General features: G+C 47.2%; 1 protein-coding gene across 1 annotated transcript in view; it reads left to right on the forward strand.

The window, feature by feature from the left end:
- Positions 1-16,018, forward strand: part of CDHR1 (cadherin related family member 1) — a 72,985-nt gene that overhangs the window by 35,629 nt on the left and 21,338 nt on the right. The window contains exon 14 of the mRNA XM_075841747.1: positions 15,888-15,955. Coding sequence (XP_075697862.1) covers positions 15,888-15,955 — 68 coding nt within the window. The remainder of the gene's footprint in view (positions 1-15,887; positions 15,956-16,018) is intronic.

Raw genomic sequence — 16,018 nt, forward strand, 5'->3', positions numbered from 1 at the left:
GAGACACAGCACTGGTGAGCTGTAGGATTCCTCTTATTTTCCTTGTATATTAATGGGGGGTCCTGACTCTTTGGCAGTATGGGGCCAAGAAATTCCTGACGGTGGCCCTGGGTGTGGCACTATCTACATAGGCACTGTGGCACTATCTACAGGGGCATTGCAGCACTATCTATATAGCACGGTGGTGTTTTCATGGGGTTGGGGGGAAAAAACCCATACAAATTAAATTCATCCGTTTTTTTAACGGCAATGAAACATGGTTGGCAAACTGATGACAAACAGTGGTTAAAAATGGTCAGATGGCCAGGAAATGGATGAAAATTTGGAGACGCACTGATGTAAAACGGCAATAAAGAAATGAAAGTTAATCTTATTTTAACAGACTTTCTCTTTTTCATTGTTGTGTGACTGTATCCTTACAGCCCTCTTTACTTTCACTTCACAGCGATCCAGGCAGACAGAGAGGGAGGAAGACTAATTGTTACAGAGCTGCGACAGTGTGTATATATATATATATATATATACATATATATATATACATTTACATAATATATACATTATATATAACTTTATATATATATATATATATATATATATATATATATATATATATATATATATATATATATATATATATATATATGTATATATAATACCCAAAAATATTTTTTTCACATTTTTAGTGATTTGTCTGGCCGTAATAAAAAAAAACAAGGAATTACTTACATTATTCTAGAAAATGTATACCTCATAAGAAAAATAGTTGTGATATTCAAAGCAGTTGCAAAGATATTATCGTCTGAAGAAGCGTATATCAGAAATTAAAAATTTAACCTGGACGCAGATGCATCAATGACACTTGGTCATGAAATGGTTAATTTTGAAGTAACTATCTTTACATGGGGCAATAATGATTTAATCTTGAATGAGCTGTAGGCAATGTTTTTATCGCAGATTAGAGGATATACCTCCTAATCCCTGAAGCATAAGACAGAAATCCCTTTAGTGTCACTGTCTGGACAATGGCTCTACAGCTGCCAGAATACTCTTTAAGTAGATGTATTAGTTTATTTTCAGGTGAATAATTCTGCTTAACTGAAACTTAAAAATGTGTATGTTGTTTACCTATTATTTTTAGACTCCAAAACTCAAGTTTATATATGTCAATTTAGTTGACAAGGAACAGTAAAAGAGGCCAGAGTAAGGCTCTGTTAACATCTGCCTTGGAGGCTCCATTTGGAGCCTCCTCCTCAAATTCTATCAATTTTGACCAGAATAATAGTGCTGCATACAGCGCTATTCTTCCTGTTATAACGGTGGACACAGGGGCGTAGCTAGAAAAGACTGGGCCCCATAGCAAAGTTTTGACTTCCCCCCTCCCCTCGGTGCCACACAAAGTGCCCCCCTATAGATTCTGCCACACAGCGCCCGCTTGTAGATAGTACCCCCTGAAGATAGTGGCATACAGTCCACCCTGTAGATTGTGCTATACAGCTCCCACTGTAGATAGTGTCACAGCCACTTGTAGATATTGCCCCCTACCGCCCCCTTGTAGATTGTGCCATACATTCCCCCCTTGTAGATAGCGCCATACAGCCCCCCTTGTAGATAGTGCCATAAAGCCCCCTGTAGATAATGCCATACAGCCCTCCTGTAGATAGCACCATACAGCTTCCCCCTGTAGATAGGGCCATACAGCCCCCCTCCTGTAGATAGCACCATACAGCCCCCCTCCTGTAGAAAGCGTCATATAGCCCTCCTCTTGTAGATAGCGCCATACAGCCCCCTCCTGTAGATAGCGCCATACAGCCCCCCTCTTGTAGATAGCGCCATACAGTCCCAAACCCCCCCCCCCAAAAAAAAATATGGCCTGTAGCCTAGTTAAAGGGGTTGTCCCACAAAACACATGTATCCCCTGTCCAAAGGATAGGGGGATACATGTGTGATTGTTGGGGGTCCAACTGCTGGGACCCCCAGCGATAAGTTCCCCAAAGTGCTCCATGAAAAGCATGGGACATCCAGGGTCTGTGTCCGGCTTGTGTGTCCAGAAGCTCCATAGAAATGAATGGAGCATCAGCCACGCATGCGCACAAGCCCCCTGTAAATTATGCACACAGACCCCCTGTAGATGTTGCCACACAGACCCCTGTAGATGATGCCACACAGACCCCCTGTAGATAATGCCACATACCCTCCTGTAGATGATGCCACACACCTACCTGTAGATAATGCCACACACAGCCCCCTATAGTTAGTGCCACATACTCCCCCTGTTTATAGTGCAACATACTCCCCCGTATACCCGTATATAGTGGCACATACTCCCCCTGTATATAGTGCCACATACTTCCCCTGTAGATAGTGGCACATACTTCCCCTGTAGAGAGTGCCACATACTCCCCCTATAGATAGCCCACCCCCCTTCCTGTCACTGTAGATAATGCAATTGTGGCTCCCTCTATGAGTGGAATCCCCGGCCAGACATCGGCAATACTTTGGGCTGGGATTCCGGTGCTCCAGGAGGAGCCCCTGACTTAATTGTCCATATATGGACAGTGACGTCGTCAGTGGCTCCCTCCATGAGTGGAATTCCCTCGCATGCCTCGGCAATACTTTGGCCAGTGATTCCGCGGCAGGAGGTGCCCCTAACGTCACAACCCTTATACAGACAGTGAAGTCATCGGCTATGTCTGGAGCACCGGAATCCCCACCCAAAGCGTTGCTGATGCCCCGGCTGGGAATTCCGCTCATAGAGAGAGCCCTGACATTACTGTCCATACACTGTAGTAGCCATAACGGCTGCTAGCAACACCACCGGGCATGGGGGGCCTGTAGCGGCCGCTATGACTGCTACAGCGGTAGCTACGCTACTGGGAAGACACCACGATGGAACATGATGGACTCCATTGTAAATCAATGGGGCCCATGTCACATTGGGTGCGTGGACCCACTGGGCCGTACCGCCTTAACGGTATGGCAGCTGGCCAACAGGACACAGGTCAAAGTCTATAGTTCAAATAGGTGTACCTGTGGTAACTTCAGAAAGTAGCAAGACAGGCTCGGATGGGACTTTGGCAGCAGGCAGACACCAGACGTGATGTAACAGGACAGGCGTAGTACTCAGCACAGCACGACTCTATACGGCACTTGGTTCTAGATAGCACGGGACACAAGATACAGGTAGCAAGAACGGGAACCCTGGGAACTAGGAAGCACTAAGGGACCATTTGCTGAGACGAACATAGGTTAATGACAACAACACTCAGGCAATGCAGAAAGGGGCAGGGCCCTTCTTATAGTCCAGGGCGCTCATGGGCTAATTTGGTTCTTTAATTCAGGTGCGTGCGCTAGCAATTTAAGAGCGGCACAAGCATGCGTGCGCACCCTACGGGACATGGCCAACTGAGGCAGCAATGAGCTGATCTATGGCTGCGGCCGTCAGGAGGCGAGTAAAACTGATGGCCTGCGGCCATGGGCATTACAGTATTCCCCATCTTACGCCCCCTCCTCTTGGGGCCAGAGCAAGAGAGAAACTTCTTCAGGAGGTAGGAGCATTGAGGTTCTCCTCTGGCTCCCAGGACCTCTCTTCAGGACCAAACTCTCTACAATTCACCAAATAAAAGGTTCTTCCACCCACTCTCTTGGTGTCCAGGATCTCCATAGCCTCAAATGTTTCCGATGACCGCTGGGAGCCACTGCAGGACTAGGAATCTTGGAGTAGCGGTTCAGGACCACAGGCTTCAGAAGGGAGACATGGAAGGAGTTGGGGATCTTGAGGGTAGGAGGCAGCCGGAGTTTGTAGGAGACAGGGTTGATCTGTTGAAAGATCTCGCTCGAAGGGTCCGAGGAACCTGGGAGCAAACTTGTATGATGGCACCCTCAGCCGGATATTTCCGGAGGAAAGCCAGACCTTGGTACCTGGAGAAAATGGGGAGGTTCTCTTCTCCTTGTGTCTGACTTACGTTTCATGCGGTCCACCACCAGCAGAAGGGAAGGATTAGGTCTGCTGCCAGATCTGCAGGAAGCCCCTAAAAGCAGAATCAGCTGCGGGCACTTCGGACATAATGGACAACTGGAGAGGAATTTGTGGGTGTTGGCCGTAGACGATAAAGAACGGTGTATTTCTTGTGGACTCTCTTGGATGATTATTGTACAAGAACTCGGCGCAAGGAAGAAGCTGCACCCAGTCATCATGCTGCTTGAAGATGAAGTGTCGTAGGTAGTTATCCATGATTTGATTGATCCTCTCGACTTCACCATTGGACTGAGGATGGCAGGCTGAAGAAAATTCCAACTTTACATTGAGGAGTTTACAGAGGGCTCTCCAGAACCTTGAGGTGAACTGAACCCCCGATCAGACACGATATGCCGAGGCAAGCCGTGCAGGAGGAAGATATGTTGGATGAACAGGGCGGACAGTCTAGAAGCAGAAGGTAGACTGGTCAGCGGAACGAAATGAGCCATCTTGGAATTTTGGTCCACCACCACCCAGACCGTACTGCATCCCGCAGAGGGAGGCAGGTCCGTAACAAAGTCCATTTCTATATGCTGCCAGGGAGCATCGGCCAAAGACAGCGGCTGGAGAAGGCCAGCAGGTTTGGAGTGAGCAGCCTTGTTAGCTGCTCACACCGAGCAGCATGAAGCAAAGTCCATGATGTCTTTGGGCAGCGTGGGCCACCAGAAATGACAGGCAATCAGGTCTCGGGTCTTATGAGTACCCGCGTCCCCAGCGGAGGATTTACCCTCTGTCTGCCAGGTGCACAAAAGTCCTCCCCGGGGGATGTCTCTAACTTGCAGAGGGTTGACCGAGACAATGCAAGACGGGTCAATAATACTTTGTGAAAACTGCATGGTGTCCTCTGTCTCGAACGACCTGGACAAGGCATCGGCCCTCACATTCTTGTCGGACGGACGGTAGTGGAGCTCAAACTGAAACCGGGCAAAGAACAGCGACCACCTGGCATGACGAGGGTTCAGCCGTTGGGCCCTCTGGACATAGGTGAGATTCTTGTGGTCAGTGAATATCAAGATAGGATGAACTGCGCCCTCTAGTAGATGTCTCCACTTCTCCAGAGCCAATTTGATGGCCAGTAACTCCTGATGCCCAATCGAGTAGTTGTGTACTGCGGAATAGAAGAGTTTAGAGTAATAGCCACATACCATTGTCTTGCCCTTGGAACCTCTCTGGAACAGGAGTGCACCGGCACCAATAGTGGAGGCGTCCACCTCCAACGAAAACTGCCGAGATACATTTGCATGATGGAAGATAGAGGCTGATGTGAAGGCACTCTTCAGACTATTAAATGCGGATTCTGCTTCTGGAGTCCACACCTTCGCGTTCATGCCTTTCTTGGTGAAGGTGGAGATAGGAGATGTCAGTGAGGAGAAGTTTGGAATTAACTGTCTGTAGAAATTGGCGAATCCCAGGAAACGCTGTATGGACCTCAAGCCTTGAGGACGTGGCCATTCCAGGACGGCCTTTACTTCTCAGGATCCATCTGGAGGCCTTGATACGAGATGATGTAGCCCAGGAAGGGTAGAGCATCTCTCTCAAACATGCACTTCTCCAACTTGGCGTACAGGCTATTCTCCCTTGATCACAGCAAAACTTGACGGACATGTCTCTGATGAGTCATCGGATCTGTAGAAAAAATCAACATGTCATCAAGATAGGTCACAACACAAACATAGAGGAGGTCACGAACTCCTGGAAGACCACAAGAGCGTTACACAGACCGAAGGGCATTACTAGATATTCATAGTGTTCGTCACGGGAGTTAAATGCCATCTTCCATTCGTCACCCCGGCGAATCCGGATTAGGTTATAAGCCCCCCGCAGGTCCAGCTTAGAAAACTATTTCTGAAATCAATGGCAACGGATATCTATTTTTTACTGTGATCTGGTTGAGACCCTGGTAGTCGCAGAGAACCATCCTTTTTCTTGATGAGGAAGAACGCGGCTCCTGCCGGGGAGGAGGACTTCCATATGAAGCCCCCCTCCAGATTCTCCTTAACATAGGTGGACATGGACTGAGTCTTTGGCAAGGAGAGAGGATATACCCTACCATGGGGAAGGGATGCATCAGGAATCAGCTCGATGGAGCAGTCATACGCCCAGTGTGGGGGCAGCCTCTCTGCCTCCTTCTTGCGGAAGTCATCCAAGAATGTAGAATAATGACAAGGCAATCCGGCCAAGCACTGAGGCAGAGGAGGCTGGAGCAGATGAATCCATACCAGGCAGTGGTTGAGACACTCGGGACCCAACTGGAGGACCTTTCCAGAATTCCAGTCCAGGACTGGGGCATGAGGTCGGAGCCAGGGCAGGTCCAACAGCACAGGGTTGACAGCCTTAGCCAGGACAAAGAATGAGATGAGCTCGTAATGAAGGGCTCCCACTTGGAGCTTCAGTGCCTTGGATGCAGCTACAACCGGGTCTGGCAGAGGTAGTCCATTCACCGATGCAACCATCAAAGGCCTCTCCAGAGGGGTTGTGGGCAACTGGAGAAGATCCACCAGGTCTCTCCCAATGAAGTTAGCTGCGGAGCCCAGATAAGCAGGGACCCGGTGACACTATGGTCACGGGAATCGACAATTTAGAAGAAAGTCCTTCTCCACCCAGGGTTGTCTCTCCAACCAACCCTAGGCTCTGTGACTTTTGGGGGCACAGACGCACAAGATGGCCTCCGAGGCCGCAATACAGACAGAGTCCCGAAGTGCGTCTGCATTGTCTCTCCTGGGTAGACAGCTTGAAATGGTCTATCCACAAGGACTCCTTTGAAGGAACATCTGATGAAGACAGCAGGGGTTATTGCAAAGTAGGAGCCGGGCTAGGGGGTTCTTTCCCCTCGACGAGCCTCTTGGAACTGTTCTCGGATCCTTATGTCAATCCGGGCGGCCAGAAGGATAAGGTAATCCAGGGTGGATGGCAGATCTCGGGCGTCAAATTCGGCCTTAATCTCAGGGGACAGTCCCTGTCAGAATTTAGCCACCAAGGCCACGTTGTTCCACAACAACTCTCCCGCCAGGGTGCGGAAGTGGATGGCGTACTCGCCCACGGAAGTGTCTCCCTGGCGAAGGTTCAGCAAGGAGGCAGCTGCCGACGAGACTCGTCCAGGCTCCTCAAACACTGTGCGAAATGTCTGTAGGAACCCCTCGAAGTCACGAGTCCTTGTCTCTTCCAGATAGGGTTCGCCCATGCTAGGAACCTGCCAGTGAGGAAAGAGACGATGAAAGCGACCCGTGCGCCATCAGTAGAAAATGCCTTGGCATACAGACTGAAGTAGATCTGGCACTGGTTCAAAAATCCCCTGCAGGTCTTCGCGTCTCCACCATAGCGATGAGGTAGCGGCAGAAAAAATCGGGGATCAGCACTGCCAGGAGGTGTAGTTGGAGGGTCTGTACTGCCAGGAGGTTTAGTAGGAGGAATGGCAGCCTGCACGTCCAGCCGATGTGCAATAATGTTCAATGCCTGGAGGAGTTGGTCATGTCGAGACCGGAGGTCTAGCATATCCGCCCGCATCACTTGTGACGTCATCATGGTCTTGGATTGACCAGCAGGGTCCATGGCCTGAGCGTACTGTCACATTGGGTGCGTGGAAACAGTATGGAAGCTGGCCAACAGGACACATGTCAAAGTCTATAGTTCAAATAGGTGTATCTGTAGTAACTTCAGACAGTAGCCAGACAGGCTCGGATGGGACTTTGGCAGAAGGCAGAAACCGGGTGTGGTGTAACAGGACAGGCATAGTAATCAGCGCAGCAGGACTCCAGCTCTATACGGTACTTGGTTCTGGATAGCATGGGACACAGGATACAGGTAGCAGGAACGGGAACACTGTGAACTAGGAAACACTAGGGGACCATTTGCAGTTACGAACATAGGTAAACGACAACAACGCTCAGGCAATGCAGGAAGAGGCAGGGCCCTTCTAATAGTCCAGGGTGCTCATGGCTAATTTGGTTCCTTAATTCAGGTGCGCGCTGGCCCTTTAAGAGTGGGCACGAGCATGTGCGTGCACCCTACGGGACACAGCCAAGTGAAGCGGAAAGGAGCGCTGGCGTCTCCTAAGGAGGAGATGTGGGCCAGCGCTCACTGATCCATGGCTGCGGCCGTCAGGACGTGAGTAAACCTGACGGCCCGTGGCCATGGGCATTACAGCCCGTCTGGCGGTGGTAGTATCTGTTGTACAACGAATGCAGAACTGCATCATGGTTTCCGTTCTGAACATAAACCACGACGCAAATGTGAATGAAGCCTTAGTTATTATCTTTTCAACAAGGGCTGACACTGACAACAGAGGGCTTATTTGCCAGAACAGTATTAAAACTCCTAATTTGATGACAGCGAGATGCTAGCAATAGACCACCTCATTCATTGCTCTTCAGAAAATCTGTCATGCCAATTCATGCCAATCCATCAGTAATTGTGAGGCTTGGATTGAAACAACATACAATATACAATATTGAACACTATTTTTTTTTAAGCTAGCAGTGAGATCCTGTGTCTGCAGGGACCCCTGTAAAGCTATATGTCCACCCCTGCTTTTCAAAATACCTCCCCTAAAACAGGAGAGCTCATTAAAACTCTGGACATTTACAAGAGAAAGTAATATGCCAGTCTGCACGTTTTCCTATATTTTTGTTCGATTTCAAAAGAGTCTACCATCACTAGGTACATGCTGGGTGATGGTACAGGATGAATGCTATGGAACGCCACATGGTGCCCTATCTACAGGGACCGCCACAGGGGCACAGGGGGCTCTATCTACAGGGAATGCCATAGGGGGCTCTATCTACATGGAACGCAACAAGGGGCTCTATCTACAGGGAACGCCACAAGGGGCCCTATCTACAGGGACCGCCACAGGGGGCTCTATGTACAGTGAACGCCACAGAGGGCTCTATCTACAGGGAATGCCACAAGGGGCTCTATCTATAGGGAACGCCACCAGGGGCTCTATCGACAGGAAACACCACAGGGGGCCCTATCTACATGGAATGCCACATGGGGCCCTATCTACAGGGACCGCCACAGGGGCACAGGGGGCTCTATCTACAGGGAACGCCACAGGGGGCTCTATCTACAGGGAACGCCACAGGGGGCTCTATCTACAGGGAATGCCACAGGCGGCTCTATCTACAGGGAATGCCAGAGGGGGGCCTATCGACAGGGGGCACTATACGGAGAACGCTACAGTGGCTACTATACAGGGAACACTACAGTGAATGCCACAGGGGGCCCTGTCTGCAGGGCACGCTACAGGGGGCCCTGCCTGCAGATAACACCATACAGAACCCCCCCCTGTAGATAATGCCATACAGACCCCCCTGTAGATAACGCCATATAGCCCCCCCCAAAAAAAAACGGCCTATAGTTTGTCCTACAAAAGAGATGTATCCCCTATCCACACGATAGGGGATACATGTGTGATCGCTGGCAGCGATAAGGAGAACGGGGGACCGAAAGTCCCCCAAAGTTCTCCATGACAAACCTCGGACTTCCGGCGTCTGCGCAGTTCAATAAAAATGAAAGGAGCGCTGGTCACGCATGCGCACAAGCGCGACCGTTGCGCAAGTCATTTCTATGGAGCTGCAGACAATTCCCGGAAGTCCGAGGTTTGTCATGGAGAACTTCAGGGGACTTTCGGTTCCCCCTTCTCTTTATCGCTGGACGTCCCAGCGATCCCACATGTATCCCCTATCCTGTGGTTAGGGGATGCATGTCTTTTGTAGGAACAACCCCTTCAGTGGCGTCGCGCTGTGGCAGCCCCCTCCGGCCATGGCTCATGCTGCGGGCCTCGTAGCAGTCGCTACGGCTGCTATAGCGGTAATTACGCCACTGCCCTGTGCCCCTGTGGTGGTCCCTGTAGATAGGGCCCCATGTGGCGTTCCCTGCCACAAGGGGCTCTATCTACAGGAAATGCCACAGGGGGCCCTATCTACAGGGAACACCACAAGGGGCCCTATGTGGCGTTATCCTGTAGATAGGGCCCCCTGTGGCGTTCCCTGTAGTTAAGGGCCCCCTGAGGCATTCCCTGTAGATAAGGGCCCCTATATAGTCTCCTGTAGTTAGTTCCCTACATAGTCTTCTGTAGTTCTCGTTCCCTGTATAGTCCCCCCTATGTAGTGCCCTATAGGGACATACTAAAAAGAATGGAGAAAAAGAATGAAGAAAAAGAATGAACAGTATTAGTAATGGGCGAAAATATAGATATAGATATAATACGTTTTTTATGTTTCGAAAACATGGAATGGACAGATTTTCATTGTAGTTAATGAGAAAATTAAAACAAATTCCATAGCAACAGATGTGTAAAAATGTTTCCTGTGCTTGCTAGACCTGGAATGAACAGGATCTAGTGTATGTGTAGTTTATAGTAGAATGAACACATATTCCATAGAAACAGATGCGTAATAGTTTTCCTGTGCTTGATAGACCTGAAATGAATAGGATCTATGTGTAGTCTATAAGGGAATGAACACGTATTCCATAGAAACAGATGTGTAATTATTTTCCTGTGCTTGATAGACCTGGAATGAACAGGATCTATGTGTAGATAACCTTTATTTGCCGAAACCGTAATCCATAACAGCTTCAGTTTTTTCAAAACAGAAAATTTTTTTTTATCCCCATAAACTTAGGCCTTCAGGAATGATTTTGATTTCTCACTGTCACATTCTAAGAGCCATAATGATCATGATTGATCGCAGCATCTGTGGGGTTAAATGGCCAGTAACAGCGCGATCTCTGTTCCTGGCCGTTAGTCCCGGTTATCAGCTGTAATACACAGTTGACACCCACTTCATACGAAGCTGGCTGAGTTGGTGGGGACGCTCCAAATATCACCCCCACCATGACGCAATAGTACGTTGTGGTGCCGATAGGGGTTAATTTATTTATCGACTGAGCTGTGTGAGGGCTTGTTTATTTGTGGGTTAAGTCAAAGTTTTAATTTGTAATAATTTTGGAGTACATATGACTTTTTGATGACTTTTTATTTAGTTTTTTGGGAGATGAGATGAAGAAGAATCAGCAGTTCTAGAATTGTTTATTTGTCTACGCCGTTCACCATGCGTGATCATTTTATAGTTTGAGGCCTTACTGATGTGGACAAAAACATTTATGTGTACTTTTTTTATTTATATTTTATATTTCTATACATTTTATTTCACTTTTTTTTTTTTTGTACCACTAGCGAACTTGGCTATGTATGAGCCTTATCACTCATATAATACTCTGCAATGCTTCTATATTGCATTGTATTTTTCCTGTCAGCGTAACACTGACAGGCACCATTTTAGGCCCTGCTTCTCGCAGGCCTAATAGATGTACCTTGATTGCAGACCTCAGGGAGTTTATTAGGCCCCAGCCTGCTATGCCAACCTACGTGCAGCCCACAATCGCGTCATCGGGTGAGAGAGGGATACAAGAAGGTGACAAAGTGCGGGATCCGCAACATCTCAGGGGTTAAATTACCAGTATTCAATCCTGGACGTTAGAGCGGGGTGGCTGCTCTAAAATACAGCCAGCACCCGCAAGTGATGGAGCGGGCACAGGAGCCATCACTATGATATATATTTGCGCCATTTTACAGGAATTACTTAGTTCCCATGGTGCATATATACATCATGGGGTGCCGTGGCGTAGCTTAAGGGGTCACAGTGGTTGCAGTTGTGACCGAGCCCCTGAGCCAGTGGGGGGCCAGAGGCCCCCCTACCACACTGTGTAGTGCAGCCAAGTCTCTAACTTGGCTGGGGGGACCAACAGCGGTGGATTGTTGGGGAGACCAAGAGCAGAGGAAGTCGGCCGGGGGGGGACCAAGAGCGGAGGATTGCAGGACGTGAGTGGACTCTCTCCTAACTCTCAGAAAGTACCGCAGGGGACGGAGTCAGTGACGCTCGGACAATTCATGGCCAATCGAACGGCACTGACTCTGCCCCTGTCACTGGCTCCGCCCCCCCGTCTGCACTTTCTTGGAGTCAGAAGAGCCTGCCCACGTCCCGCCCACATTTCTGAAAACGTTGCCGGGGAGGGGCTCCGGGGGTGTCCCACTGCGATGGGACGATAGCTGGCCAGCATGTGGGCGGCGGTTGTGTTGTCCATGAGAGCCTGGGAGAAAGGGGTACATGATGTACATGATGTCCCTGTGTGCTAACCCGGTTGGTCCGAGCGTAGGGTGGTGGGACAATCAAGGGGAGCTTGCTCCACCTTCTCTTCATTGTTGTGACTGGAGAGGGTCTGCACAGCCTGCAATTTAATGGTAAGGAACTAGGAAGAAGACAAGTTGCTGCTTAAAGGGTCCCAAGATTAAAAGTTATCTCCTAACCATAGGATAGGTGATAACATGCTCATCAGTGGAAGTCCAACCGCTGGGACTCCCACTGATCATGAGAACCGGGGTCCCGTTCCTCCGAATGAATGCAGCGGCAGGTTCCACTTGCGCCCTGCGGTTCAATTCACTGGCTATGGGACTGCCGGAGATAGCCGAGTAAAGCACTCAGCCATCTCCGACAGTGCCATAAAAAATGAATGGAGCAGCGGGACCCCAGCGGTTGGACCCCACCGATCAGCATGTTATCACCTATTCTGTGGTTAGGAGATAACTTTTAATCTTGAAACAACCCCTTTAACCCTTTCATGACTAAGCCATTTTTTGTGTTTTCGTTTTTCACTCCCCGTCTTCCAAGAGCCACCCAGCAGACAGTAATCTTATACTGTATAAGATTACTGTCTGCTGGGGCCCTGTATCTAAGCTTAACACAGGGCAGGCTTAGATACAGGGTCCAACAGACAGTATCACACTTGGGCCCTATATCTAAGCCTACCGCATGTGTTACTAATGTTTTTTTTTGTGTGTTTGTGCTTTTTTTACTGGTTCGGATGTTGGACTACGTTGGATTCGAGGACTATTTTCAATAAAATGGTTAACAAGGGTTGTGTGTTTTTTTTATTTCAATAAAATATTTTTTTATGTCTTTGTATTTTCTTTTAAACTTTATTACTACCGCTTTTCTATTGGCCGTTGTCTGATTGACAGTGTCCACTACTAAGGCAGGGCTTAATGTTTGCTGGTGAAAAGGCTAACGCTAACCCCATTATTACCCCAGTACCCACCACCAGCAGGGGTGCCGGGAAGAGTCGGGTACGATCCAGTACCCGACCATCTGTAGTAATAGTCGGGCACTGGGGCGGCCACAGGCTTGCATTATTAGGCTGGGAAGGGCCAGAAACAGTGGGCCTTCCCATCCTGGTAATGCTTGCATGCTGCTGCTGTGTTGTATTGGCTGGTTATGAAAAGTGGGGGGAGGGCACAAAAAAATTATTAGAAAAAACGACGTGGGATCTCCCCCATTTTTCATAACCAGCCAGATACAACATAGCAGCAGCAGCCTAGCATTACCAGGGTGGGAGGGACACTGTTTCTGGCCTTTCCCAGCCTAATAATACCAGCCTGCGGCTGCCACAGTGCTGTCCATCCCTCGTTAACCATTTTATTAAGAATAAAAAAAACACCATTATCGAACTAGTCCTCGAATCTGAGGTAGTCCAACAACCAAACCTGTAAAAAAACACAAATACACCAAAAAAAAATTGTAACACATAAAAAAGCAAAACAATTCTTATACTTACCTTTCCTGGTCCAGCGCTGGAGCTGCAAAGTCAGCGAGCTGGGCCCTCTATCTAAACCTATCATGTGTGATACTGTCTGCTGTAGAACAAAATAGCCAAAGCACTCAAATATGCAAAATATTTTTGAAAATAATCTCTCGTTTGTTACAAGGTTTTCAATTATTTCAATTTTTCTTTTTGTTGTTTTCAAACAAATTATTTTGAAGATATGTATTATCTTGGTACAGTAGTAGTAGTAGTAGTACACGTTTAGGCTTATCCCAGGCCTTTGTCACAATCGCTTAACTGTTGTAGAATGTAATACTGTCTAGTTAAATTCGGCGTCTCCCAAACGCTCTATGTAGGCTCTCTGGGAGACGTCGAATTAACTACACAGTATTACATTCTACAACAGTTAAGCGATTGTGACAAAGGCCTGAGATTCTTTTCAAAAATATTTTGCATATTTGAGTGCTTGGGTTATTTTCTTCTACATATTTGGTGGGTTGATCCGACCTGAACCCTCTCAGAACCTCATATCTTAGCAAGGAGTCCAATCCTTTATTTGATTGATACTGTCTGCTGAGCCGCTCTATTTACGCCTATCATATGTGATACAGTCTGCGGAGCCACTGTATCTAATCCTATCCATGGCTATAGAGTCTTAGTGCTATAGCTATGCTGTCTCATATATATACATACATGCACACGCCCCTGGCTGCTAGTGCTGCATTGTTGGGTCACTTGGGAGACCCAGCGATAGACCTGAAAGTTGCAGGCTGTCGTCCATGAAAAGAAGTTGGGTGGACCCAAGAAGGACTTTTGCATTGGGGCCCATGGGCCTTTAGCTACGCCCCTGATAGCGTGGGAAGGGTTTAAAGGGTCTAAACATATATTGCTTATCTTACTGAACATTGAATTGATTAAGTTTGTCATGTGCACTATGGGGGAATTTGTGAAGCCCTCTAAGCGGTCACAATTTGCACCTATTTTTTTACTTTTCTATTTTCACGCCGCCTCTGCCACTTTTACATAAAGTGGGTGGGACTTAGTGGGAGTGGGCGGGCAACAGTGGCACAATAAATTTGCTATAATTTCCATTAGAAAAACATCATAAATTGTAGCGCAAATAAACTCCTACTAAGTGTAGATTTGCTTTTCTGGAGCACAGACAGCGTTTTTGATGAGGCACGCACTCTGCTCGCAAACTTCCTAGTGACTGGAAGTAACAAGGCTTTGCAGAATGCGAACCAACTGCAAAGTTTAAAAAATGTAATTTTTTTTTTTGCTCAAACAGGGGGGGGGGGGGGATAAAGAATATATAAGAAAAGCATTTCAGGTATTTTTATGTTTTTTTGTTCCCCGAACAGCCCCTTTAAGTCCTTAAGAAAAAATAATTAAGAAAAGGTTATGACAGACAGGTAAGTATTTTAAATATGAGTTGTTCGCTCGTAGGCTTCATACAATACATTGTACCTGCTGTGTATTTTAATTTTTTTTTTTTTTATAGCAGCATAAATGATTTGGAGCTTTTTCCTTATTTACTCAACCTGAATAGGAGCCACAAATGGATCTGCCCATTAGTGTGGGCAACAAGAAAACAGGCTTTTTGTCAGTATGGAGAATGAGGGTAGCAGTTCTTTTTTTAAAGAAATGGCGTACAATAGCTATAGAAAGTTTATTGAGAAAAGGTTTTAATTCATTTATTCTTCTGGTTTCCTGCAATGGTACGTATACTTTAACCTGTACGATGGTACAACCATGTTGTGGCTACTAGGTTAGCTGCTGACTCCTTCAGTAAATTATTGTTTTTTTCTGAGACGATCTTCTGCATCATTGCTTTTTTTCATATGTTAAACCTGCATAGAACATACCCTGTGGAGACAGAGTAATTTACTGCGGATTTATGTCTGCAAAGTTTTAGTCATAGATTCTTATAAATGTATTGGCTTATAAAATAACACAACACAAAAGGGGGGAAGAAAGGTCACATTATTAGGTTTCATTTATTGTACTTTTATACCAATTTTATACTAGAGAAATGGCAATAAACCAGACTTCGTAATACACAGATATCCTGGGATCTCCGTAGTGATAGCCACTCTTTGTAGCGGCTCTCAGTTTTAAAAGGTGGATCCCACCCTATATTAACTAAGAACGCCCTACTGGGGTATTTAAAACAACTTGTCTAAAGCAGAAAACCCCTTTTTATTAATACCTGACATTTAACTAATTAAGATAAGATCTGCAAGTAACAGGAGTTAATTATGTATTCTAGGCTACTGACCTGGACTCAGGACTTTGGGGTGAAATCAAGTATTCAATTTATGGTGCTGGATCAGATCCGTAAGTAAAATATTTTTCTTATAAATCTTATTAGTGAAATAACATTTAAGTGTGGTTTAACCT

The sequence above is a fragment of the Rhinoderma darwinii genome, chromosome 11 (assembly GCF_050947455.1).
Source record: "Rhinoderma darwinii isolate aRhiDar2 chromosome 11, aRhiDar2.hap1, whole genome shotgun sequence".
NCBI lineage: Eukaryota > Metazoa > Chordata > Amphibia > Anura > Rhinodermatidae > Rhinoderma > Rhinoderma darwinii.